Below are 12,041 nucleotides of genomic sequence, written 5' to 3'. Positions count from 1 at the left end.
TTGGGATGGAGAGAAGCATTCTGATATTCTAAAACATAAGATCTTTTATCGTTATCAAATATTCCGACAAAGAGGGAGGGTGGTTTTGCAGGACTGAGAAGCAGAGAAACTGAGTCAGGATAATTGGAGAAACTGAGTCAGGACAATAAGAGAGAAATGTGGCATAACAATATCAATAAGGAAAATATGAGCAAAAGAAGATATTTGCTATTATGAACTAATAGGTTACAGGCAACAGGTAGTGGAAGTGGAAAAGAGTCATCTTTTTTTCATTTTTTTTCTTTCATGGGAATTTATTACTGTTGAGGTGTGAGAAATGAGTGTTGAAAGATGCCCTGGTTGGTGCAATGCATTTTTTGCAAAAGAATTCGCAATTCCGATTCAGTGAGGTTTGTAGCAAAAAAATGGGTTTATTACACTAAGAAATAACTTCTCGGTGGGCTTTTCCAAAAGGAATTTAGCAGAGGTTTGGGATTCATCATTTGATTATATTGTTTTTTTTGTGGCCCAGAGCTAGAGGGCAATTTCCAAATAAATTTGAGGGACTAATTTTCAACTCAATAAAGGGTGTTATACCCCAGACCAAGATCTCCAATTGAATTATAGGAGGAGATTACCATCTGGGAATTTCCCCTATGAACAGGAGGGTGGGTCCTCTCCCAGAGGCCAGGAGGGTTTGAGATTTCTACCCTTCCCCCAAAGATCAAAGGGGACAGAGTTCATATCATTACTCTCCTCCTATAAAAATTTAATAAATAAGTAAATAAATAATCATATATATATGTGTATATATATATAATACTTAAAACTTTTTTCAAGAAAGGTTTAATTTCTCTATTTTAGTACTTGGCATATTATTGATCATTGTTATTTCTGCAATTAAGTTGAAGAGGGAACCCCAAAACTGAAAATCCTTAAAGGAGAAAACCTCCTTCGACTCTGCCTCAGTGAGGGGACTCCACCCCAGCACAGTTTCATCTTTGTTATCTGGGTGGAGTCGGCTCAATCCTGAAACCCATTGAATTCAATTCAAATTCTAGCCCTAGCTGAAACCCAGCAAGGAGCCAACCTGGGACTCCACCCACAAGCCCCCTTCAGCTTGTAGCCAAAGCCCCCTATTATAAAAGAGCCAAACTAAAACCCTCTTTTTGCAGAGGTTCCAAACATGGCAGCCCTACACTTGGCATGCCAAGGGTCTCTGCCCACTGGAATACTGTTTCCAGTGCCCTCCTCTCTTTACCCTCACCTGTTTCCTTAACCAGACTTTAACCTTATTTCCAATCCCCATAATAAACCTCTTTTATCAATCTAGGTTTTTGGGTCTGTAAATTCCTTTACAGAGAACTGCTTGAGCCACTAGAAGGGAATCCTCAGAACTCCCTACCCTTGCGCTGCCACTAGACCTCATTTAACTCCCTGACCATAGACTTGTATGATTTTAACATTTACGTGAGAGACACCTTATTTGAAAAGACATTATTTTAAGGGTATATTTGTTCTACACCAAATCAAATGCTTTTGGGGAAAAAAAAATCAATAAATTATTAGCAAAGCTAGAACTTCTTCTGTCCTTCTTACTTTCACTTGTATAACCAAAAACATATGGTCTGCTATAGAAAATGATTTGTGAAAGCCTGATTCCTTCTCATATTTTCATCATAGTACCTTGAAAAATACATAAACTATTTTCATAAAGGCTTTTTAGATGTGTGACAAAGCCTTGCATATGGTATTTGGTCCAGTAGCTGCTGATGTTTTTCCCTGTTGCCTTTTGTAGAAACATTTGTTTATAATATTTTGCATTCTTTTGAAATTTTTTTGAAATATGTTGAAAATTGATCCCCAAATGCCTTTAATAGTTTGTCACCTCCAATATAAAATTCTTTTGCCCAATTTTTATCAGGGATTGGTGTTCTTAACAATTTCATCTTCTTTAGTATCATTACTTTTTCAAGTAGATACTAGGTTATTGTAATCGAAATTTGATGGTTTAGAGTAGCTTTGTTATGAAGAGTCCGACTTGTAGATAATCAATTGCATATGTTTTGTGGTGTTCTTTGCTTCCTGTTTATATGTCTCAAAGAAAAAGCCTTACTCTATTGTCTTCTTAATTACAACATTGAAAAGTTTGTGTCTTTTTTTTCTTCCCAAGGTAAGTAAATTACAGCCAAAATCTCCAAACTCCAAGAGTGAAGCATTTGACATTCAGTCAGAAGAGGAAAACCATAAAGGAACAAAGAAGGTGCCAGTTGTGGTGGTCACCAGAAAAAGCACAAATAAGACTAAGTCTCCTCAGAAAAACTGCAAATGTCAAATGCCAGAAAAGTGTTTCCAAAAGATTCAAATGACATTGAGGAAAGATGACGTCAAGTGGGAACAATAGAACAGTGGTGTAAAATTCAATTTCGATGAACCTTGCTGATCATTGGGAATTTTTAATTATCTGAAGTGTATTTTAATTTAATGTAACTTTTAAGAATTTTTCCAATTATGTTTCATACCCATAAATTATTAATTAAATAGTATTGTTTTAAAAAATTAATGGTGAGTGATTTGATAGGAATTCTCTGGACTAAATGATGTTTTTTCCTTATTCATTAAAATACCTTGTTATGATTTCATCATATTTTAGAAGAATTATTTATTTTTGTATTTGTCTAGAACTAAATTTTACAAATAATATTGGCAAAATTCATTCTTGTCTTGACCTCACAAAATTTGAGAAAAGGAATTTTAAAATCTCTAATCTGGAAGGAAATGGAATTGGTGCTTCTCCTCAACTTCTTATTAGATCTATGAATTAATATTTTAGAGAAGGAGGAATTTAAGATTAAAATGTAGTAATTTCTAAAAATAATCCTCGATCACTTCTTTACTTGACCAGTCTGTCCACTGTTTCACAACAGAACATGCTTCATCTTTACCTTCTTAATTTTACTTATAACATTCCTTGATCTTGGAATGTACTTCTTTCATCTCTGACTGTCCAAATCCTAATCAGTCTTCAAAGCCCAATCCAAATCACATCTCCATGAAATCTTTCCCAGTCATTTCAGTGGTTTGAATCTCTCTTTTGACACTTTTAGTATCTATTGTACTAAGTACTTTAAGTTAATCACTTAGTGTTCTTGAGCTTGTTTCCTCTTCTGTAAAATTAGAGGCTAGACAACCAATGAGGTTCCTTCTGGTTCCAAATATGTATTTTCTTCCTTCTTTTCTTTTTTTCCCCTCTTCTTTTCTTTTTTTATTTAATATTTCATTTTCTTCCCAGTTACATGTAGAACAAATTTTGACACTTGTTTTTAAAATTTGAGTTTCGGATTCTCTTGCTACCTGCTTCCACCCCCATTGAGAAGGCACATGTGAAATTATGCAAAATATATCCATAAAAGTCACGTTGCAAAAGAAAGCATACGCCCCTACCTTTCCCAACCCACACATACACACAAACTAAAAAAAAATAAAGTTAAGAAACAATGTTTCAATCCACATTGAATTGACACAATCACTTCTTTCTCAGATTTGAATAGCATTTTTCATCTTAAATCCTTCAGAGTAGTCTTGGATTATTGTATTCTTTGGCATTAGTGCATGGAAGTCTTTCTAGGTTTTTCTGAGGACATCCTGCTCATCATTTCTTTTAAAACAGTAGTATTTCGTCATAATTACATACTACAATTTATTTAGTCATTGGATAATTGATGGGCATCCCTTCAATTTCCAATCCTTTCCCTAAGAAAAAAGCTGATACATTTTTGTCTATTGGTACTTTTCCTTTAAAAAAAAATCTCTTTTAGGAAATATTGTAGTAATGATATTGGTAGGTCAAAGGATATGCATAATTTTATAACTCTTTTGGGATACTTTCAAACTTCTCAAACGAAACTTCATATCTTTTCATCATTTATCAGATGGGAAATGACTCATTTTTTTTTTTTTTATAAATTTGACTCAATTTCCTATAAGTTTGAGAAAGGAGGCCTTCATCATCAAAGAAACTTGCTTCAAAATTCTTCTTAGAATTACAATTGCTAATTTTATTCCTTTTCCCCATTTATTCTATTCTTTAAAAGTGTTTTCCTACTGATCTCACCCAGTATGCCCTCTCCACACTCACTGCTTCTCATATCATTTTCTCCTATAGATTTCTATAACCAGTTGGACCTCTCTCTTCATAAGCCATTTACTCTGTCTATTGTCTTCAAAACTTGACAATTTCCTTTTGAAAATAACATTTAAAAATGTTTATAACTTTATTTCATGTAAAAAAGAATTTTTAGCATTCATTTTTAAAACTGAATTTCAAATTCTCTGCCTGCCTTCCTTCCTTCCTATCTTCCTCACTGAGAAGGCAAGCAATTCAATATAGATTATACATGTGTAGTCATGCAAAACATATTCCCGTATTAGTAATGTTGGGAAAGAATATATAGACCAAAAAAAACCCCTCAAAAAATAAAATTTAAAAAGAATGCTTCAATGTGTATTTGGACTTCATAAGTTCTTTCTCTAGAGATAGATAGCATTTTTAATCATAAGTCCTCCAGAGTAGTCATGGAGCTAAGTCATTCATAGCTTCAATATGTATTTGGACATCATAAGTTCTTTCTCTGGAGATGGATAGCATTTTTCATCATAAGTCCTTCAGAGTTGTCATGGAGCAAAATCATTCATAGCTGATCATCTTACAATATTGCTGTTACTTTGTATATAGCACATTTCACTTTGCATCAGCTCAGATTTTTTTTCTCAAATTTTTAAATTATCTCTCCTGACTATTTTCCACGGCAGTTGTTTTTCCAATGAGATATTTCACATTGTCGACTTGATTTTTTGGGTTTTTTTGTTTTATTGTTTCTTGATTTCTCTTAAAGTCATTACCTTCCACTGGCTCAATTCTAATTTTTAAGAAATCATTTTCTTTAGTGAGGTTTTATACCTCCTTTTCCATTTGACCAGTTCTGCTTTTCAAGATACTCTTTGGGGCAGATAGCTGGCACAGCGGAGGAAGCAGTGAAGTCAGGAGGACCTGTGTGACTCCAGGCAAGTCACTTAACCCCAGTTGCCTTGCAAAAAACCTCGAAAATAAACAAAAAATATATATTTGAGATATTCTCCTCATTAACTTTTTGTTCTTCTTTTACCATCTGGTCCAGTCTAGTTTTGCGGGTGTTTCTTCATTACTTTTTATGTGTGTGTGTCTCTTTTACCTGACTTTTTTTCATGATTTTCTTGTATCACTCTCAATTTCTCTTTCCAATTTTTCTTCTCTCTTGATTTTCAGAATCCTTTTTGTGGTTTTTCTGTGTGTTTTGATCTACTTTGTCACCACAGTAACTTCCTGTGGTCAGAATTTTTCTCTGTTCATTTCCCCAGGGTAGAGGATGCATTGTCCCCAGCTTTTGTGCAGCTACTTTCAGAGACACCTCTAGGGCCAGTAAGTTTTCAGTTCTTCCAAGGTGGTATCATCTAAAAGGTGTGTTTACTACTCTCCTGGCCTGTGCAGTATATTCTGTGAGGGACTACAAGCTTCAGTACCTTTTCTCAACCCTCTTGACTCCACCTTCCCCAAAATGGACAATTTTCAAACCCCAAGTTGTCCTGCCACAGAACTGTGATTAAATTATAAAAGCTTCCCTTTTCTACTTCTTTTTCCACTTTATAAATATCTTTGCTCTAGTTCCCCTTTGCAATTTTTATTTCTTTAAATTAATATTTTATTTAACACTTAAGAGGGAACATCAATATAACCAAATAAACTTGCTTAGTCATTTAATTTATTTCAGTATAACAAGTATCTGTTTTTAAGTCATTCCCTCTGTCTTCATCAAGATTTTTTTTATATCAAGTCATACATAGTTTTCCTCTTACATGGGAATATTTAATAAACACCCATTTCTTCTGCTTCTGCTTTTCTTTTGTTTTGCACTATTTCATAAAGTAGTGGATAGAAAACTAGAAAGATCTGGTCTTATCTCTGATAGTTATTTTAACTGTGTCACTTTGGATAAATCACTTAATCGCTCAATATTGTAGGCAAACTTCTAAGACTATAAATTGCCAAAAAATGTGCGTCAGGAATTTTTTCATCCAGGAATTTTGTATAAAATCACAGATCTGATCCCTATCCCTATTATTTCATGACAGTAACCCTTTTACTTATTGTTCCTGTACTTTCTCTTCTTTCTAAATTTTCATTTTTAGTGAGTCCACATCCTCCAACTGCAGTGGGTGGAGTTATATAAGGATTATATAAGGTTAGGGAACATGATTCCCAAGGAAATGCATCCAAAAAGAAAGAGGAATATGAGTGATATCCAGAAGAAGGAGGAATTAGAATTCACTCTGGCTTTGACAAAAGAATTTGCTATGCATTATATATTATTAAATCGAGAATAGAGATTTCTGTTTTATGAAATTTGTGCTGGGTAATATTTTCCTATAGGAAAGTAAATAGGTGTTTTTTGTGTGTGTGTGGTTAGCAGTAACTTCCAACAAGTAATAATCCAAGAGGCAACATGGCTTAGGGACTAAAGCTTTGGACTTGGAGTCAGAAAGAACCAGGCAAATCATTTAAGCCTCTGTCCTCAGTTTCCTCATTTATAAAATGAGGAGATTGGATCTGATGATTTCTAAAGTCCTTTCCATCTCTAAATCATCTTATGATCTTATAAGTCCTCCATTCCATGTTTGTCCCTTTAGTATAGTATCTGGTACACAGTAAGCACTTACTCACATTATCCATATCAGAGTTTTCTCTTTTGCCTTCCTTTTTTCAAGGTCCCAAGCCTTTGTTTAAATTTTATTTAGAGATTCATGGATTTAGAGCTGGAAGTGATCTCAAAAGTCACCTAGACCAACCTCCTTTATTTTATAGATAAGAAAAGTCCAAGAGACCGAGTACTTAATATTAGCATCAAGACTTGAACCCTGCTCCTCTGATTCCAGATGCAGTATTCTTTTCACTCTGTGGCCTTGCCTCTTCAAATAGAGCCATTTGTACTTATGATAATTTTCATTGGTTGTTTTCTGGAAGTGTGATAAAATTGAAGGGCATAGGACTTTAATTTTAGTGAGAGCATTGAACTATATAGCTGTCATTTCCAACCATGATAATAGCAGCCATCATATATTTAGCACATGAAGATCTTCATAGTGTTCTACATATATTATTTCAGTTTAAAATAATAAATTTTTAAAAGAAGTAAAAAGATCAGACTGCATATTCTCACTATATATATATGCTATTTCATTTGATCACCCCAAAAACTTTGTGTGGAAGGAGCTATTATTATCCCCATTTTTTATAGACAATAAAAACTGAGGCTGAATGACCTGTCCAGTATCACATAGCCCATTAAGTTTCTGGAGCAGCAAGACCAATTTGAATCCAGCTTTCTTATCAACTAGGCCACCAACTATAACATTCTATGATCTGTGTATATTTGTGGCACTATGAATTTGATTAATGTAAAACAGTTGTAATCATAAGATGCAGATCTATAAGTTTTTTAATAATGGTTTATGGATAAATTTTTAGCAATTCCCTTCTTTCAATAGGAAAATAAAGAAATGTTGGATCTTTTTGCATTGGGGTTTTTTCCAGTTCTAATATTCTGTGATCCTTTGGAAATGCCTTATGTGTCTGAGAGTTACCTGTCACTACCTCTGACTCCACCTTTATGGTCAGATAACAAATTTCCTTCTCCATTCAAGAGCAGTAAAATGTTCAGTGTACAAGTGTTGCTATAGCAACTTCTCAGCTGGTTTTTGTCTGCCCAGTGGAAATTCACAAGTAGTTGGTCTGTGAGCAGATTCACAGAATCTCCATTCACCTGAATAAAATGCTAGATTGACTTTAGGGGGCTTTTCCCCCTTTTTCCTTTCTTTTTTTTCTTCCCCCCTCCCCCACCCAAAACAGGTTAAAAAGATAATTTGTCAGTCCAAGGAAGCCTCATCTTTGTTACTAAGACAAGAAAACTCCAGTCTTTCAAGCACCAGGTAATAGTATATATTCTGATGTTGGGATTTTTTAAATTGCACTTCTGAATTGGACTATAAATCAGTCTTCAATTTCAATAATTTTTATTGGTTTAGAACTTAAAGTTGGAGGGTCTTAGGCAACTATTCACTTTCCATTCACCATGGGGAGAAGGAATACATGTTTTATAGAATTCCTTGAATTTGGATGGTTTAATTAAGTATTGTTTTTGAGACCTTTTAGTTTTTTCTTACTTTGAAAATATAATTTTAACTGAAGGGAGATACTTCAGGAGTGGTTGATAGTACACCTTGATAAATTAAAACTACTAAATAAGAAATGTTCTTGTGCTGTTATTTAATTCTTTTTTTTTTTTTTTTTTTTTTTTTTTTTTTTTTTTTTTTTGATGTGTTAGAAGAATCCAAAGTAAGGTTGGGGGACAAAGAGGGATGGTGGCCATGAGAGATTAGGGAGTGCTCACCTTGGCCCAATATGTACCAGCTGCCATTGTTAATACAGAGTAAATAGTCTACTAATGGATCTTCCAGGAACACTATTCAACTGTAACTAAAAAAGTACCCTCTAAGGACGATTAATAGCAGGTAAGGTGAGAGTATGGCAAATTTGCAGTGATATATCAGATGAATGTCATATTTTTTGGAGCAGAATAGTTTCAATGAAATAAAAAAGCTTTTAAGGGTACCATTGTACCTTTAGCATATAATTAGCACCCAATGTAAATAAAAATAAAATTGCCTACACTCAAAAGTACCATAAAAATGAGAAAAGCAATTTTGTCTCAATTTGATGCTTGTATATATCTTTTTAAATAAAAGGATTATAAGGGAATTTAAAATGGAAAGGAACTTTAGAGATTATCTAGATAAAAAGGATATAATGGAGCACCTAGAGATTTCAGTGAAAATCTTTCCCTCCTACACTCAAAAGAAATGCTAGTACCCTTTGCCACCACACTTTCTTTTCCCTAACCCAGCCCTCATTGCCCCATTATTAGGTTCCTATTAGGCACCACACAAACTAAGGCCAAGCACCCAAACAGCCTGTAATTGACCTTTACTATCTTTACCATAACAGTTCTAGGGATGGTACAAAACTTCCATATCTCGCCTCCTCTCAAAATAATGAACTATATGTGTGTAAAATAAATCACTTCTGCCTTTTAAAATTTCCATTATTAAATGTTTCCATTATGATGTATGTATATTTGTATAAGTTCAACATTGCTTTAATTTTTTTTTAGTTTTATGTTAAATAATTCAGTTAATAGTTTTATGTGTGCTTTTAAAAAAAAAATTATAGTTATTTTCCAATCTACCTTACCTCCTTATTAAATCCTCTTCTGTAAAAAAGATAACTAAGCAAAGCTGATCTACCAAGTGTCAGTAGGTGAAGTTCTGGGCTTGGATCCAGGAAGACCTGACAACCTTAGACACTCACTTTGTGATCCTGGGCAAATCACTTAATCTCTATGTAAATTTCCTGAATTGTAAAATAGCCTCCTTCCTAAGGTTGTTGTGAGGACCAAATGAGCTATGTATAAAGCGCTAAACGTGATGCAGAGTAAATGCTTAATCATTGCTTGTTCCCTCCCCTTTCCACTACAGAATCATTTTACTCATCCACAGTCCCCTACTTGTCTTCCAAAAAGAATCTTGAACAACACCGTTGGTCATCATAATAGGAATATGACCAATTTTTGGTGTTATTTTCCTTTGCCTTTTTAATAGTCAAGCATATTTTTCTTCTCATTCTGTTTATTTCGCTCCCATCTATTCATACACATCTTCCCTTATTTCTTTGAAACTCATATACAAGAAATTTTAAAGGCATTTAGTTCAACCGTCTTGTTCTACAAAGTAAGGAAATGGGCCCAGATAGGTTAAGGGATTTCCTGCAGGTCACACAGTTAAGTAGCAAAGCCAGTATTTGAAAGTAAGTTCTCTGACTCCAAACCCAGTCTTTCCACCAAACCAGTATACCTCTTACCAGATATCATTTATCACAATGAACTATTCCATTACATTTATATACCACAATTTTTCAGTCATTCCCCAGTCATTGGGCACCATCTTATTTGCATTTTTTTCCTCCTAGGAAAAGTATGACTTGGAGTATTCTAGTAAATATGGGGCCTTTTTTCTGCATTTGAGTTTTTTGGGGGAGAACTAGATTACTATATTAAGCACCATACATAAATACTTTGCCAAAAAAAAGTATTCTTATTAAAGAGAAAAGAAATAAGCATTTATCAAGTACTTACTATGTGCCAGGCACTGTGCTAAATCTTTTGGAAATTGCTGTCTCATTTGATTAAATAGGTTAAATAAGCTTCATTAAGGAGATTAAACACATAATGAACAGATATATGAATGCAACTATCATATAATCTTTCTTGTTCCATAAAATTATACCCAGCTACATCATCATAATAAGAGTACAGGATGTGACCAAACACGGAAATAGCCTTGTTATAGAAAGCTAGTTATAATGATATTTATTAAATTACTGTTACTCAGAGTAGTAAAGGGTTACTCGTGTTCTTTTTCCTAGTTGCTAGGTGAGGGTCTATGAAACCACTGTGTCCCTCTAAACTAAAAGTGAATAAAGAAAGATCTCAGGCTTCATGAAAAGAAGGATTGTAAAGAAAGCCAACTCTTCTGTGAATTGCTGGAGGTGTGCTCACTTGTGATCTTCCTCCAACTGACCTGGATGAAGAAGTTTCAGGATAGATTATCAAGCTTCAAAAGGTATTTTGTTAGTGATCTTTTTCCAGAACAACATTGATTTGTAGTCTGTTTCTAGGAAAAGCCTATTACTGAATAAGGACAGAATGTGAATTATTTCTTAGTCTCCTAGGTAGGGGCAGGATTGATGTTTGTAGGGCAGTCATCCAGATTCTTCTGGCCCAATAGTGAAGAACTTCAGTTTTTCTCACTGCCAGTCCCTTAAACTTTAGAAGTGTGGTATTTATGAACATAAATCATTGGTACAGAGGAAATTCATGCAAAATTAATATAACACTTTTCAGAGCAAAAGGAGCAAGGATTGCAAATTGCAAAAAAAAAAATTACAAAATCTTTTTTTTAAAATATATCCAATTTTCTAAATATATGTCAATCAGACACATAAAATATGTGTATAAAGTGAATAGATAGATGGCATATGAAAGAATGCAGTACTATGGTATGGTGTCTCAAATATTATCCTTTTTAGAGGAGCATTATTATCCTTATTTTTCACATAAGGAAATTTAATCACAAAATTAGACCTTTTATTCAATGTCAGAACTGAAAAGTGCTACTCTTCTTAGGTTTAAAGTCTACTGACTTTCTGCAAAAAAAAAAAAAAAAAAAAAAAGATTGTTTTTTATGAAAATATGCTCTATAATTATTTGTAAATCTATATGGGTTTTGTATTTTGTATGCTAAGTAGAATTAATCAGCACTATCAATTGTTGTGGTCAACTTTTTCCTTCCAGTGGCATAATTTAAATTCTAGACCTCCAAACCAATTTTAAAAAGGGTTCTTTGCCATTTAAAAAATAAATCTCTGGCACAGAGAGTCCTTCACCTTTCATTTGGGTTAATATTTGTGTTTATGTCTAATTCACAGTGCTATTTCTATATGTATCCAGAAAACATTGGGACCAAAAGAAAAATAGAAATTTAAGTGATTTTCCTAAAGTATAGATCTGAACATATCATGTCTCTATTTAATAAACTCCAGTGACTCCTATAATCTCCAGCATCAAATATAGAATCTCTACTTGGCTTGTAAAGCCCTTCATAACCTGCCGCCCTCCTACCTTTCTAATTCTCATACCTTATAACTTCCCATATTATCTACTCTCCAGTGATATAAGCCTCTTTGCTATTCTTGAACAGGACATTCTATCATCTGACTCTGGGCAATTTCATTGGTTGTTACTTAATGCCTGGAATGATCTCCTTCTTCATATTTACTTTCTGATTTCACTGACTTTTTTTTTCAACTTTCAGTTAAAATCCCAAATTCTAATAAAAGGCAAAAAATTTCAAGG

At 33.7% G+C, this 12,041-nt stretch overlaps 2 protein-coding genes across 7 annotated transcripts in view; both read left to right on the top strand.

The window, feature by feature from the left end:
- The window catches only part of CEP57L1 (centrosomal protein 57 like 1), a 62,749-nt gene extending 60,125 nt beyond the window's left edge, over positions 1 to 2,624 (top strand). For all 6 annotated transcript variants that reach the window (XM_031964451.1, XM_031964448.1, XM_031964452.1 and 3 more), the window contains one exon: positions 2,153 to 2,624. In XM_031964451.1, the coding sequence (XP_031820311.1) occupies positions 2,153 to 2,383 (231 nt within the window). In that variant the 3' untranslated portion in view covers positions 2,384 to 2,624. The remainder of the gene's footprint in view (positions 1 to 2,152) is intronic.
- Positions 2,625 to 5,290: 2,666 nt separating this feature from the next.
- The window catches only part of CCDC162P, a 214,336-nt gene continuing 207,585 nt past the window's right edge, over positions 5,291 to 12,041 (top strand). The window contains exons 1-2 of the mRNA XM_031964438.1: positions 5,291 to 8,001; positions 8,397 to 10,749. The gene's annotated coding sequence lies outside the window, so the exon portion shown is untranslated. The remainder of the gene's footprint in view (positions 8,002 to 8,396; positions 10,750 to 12,041) is intronic.

This window comes from Sarcophilus harrisii, chromosome 4 (assembly GCF_902635505.1).
Source record: "Sarcophilus harrisii chromosome 4, mSarHar1.11, whole genome shotgun sequence".
Taxonomy (NCBI): domain Eukaryota; kingdom Metazoa; phylum Chordata; class Mammalia; order Dasyuromorphia; family Dasyuridae; genus Sarcophilus; species Sarcophilus harrisii.
The sequence above is the reverse complement of the archived record's forward strand: the minus strand, read 5'-3'. Positions and strand labels throughout refer to the sequence as shown.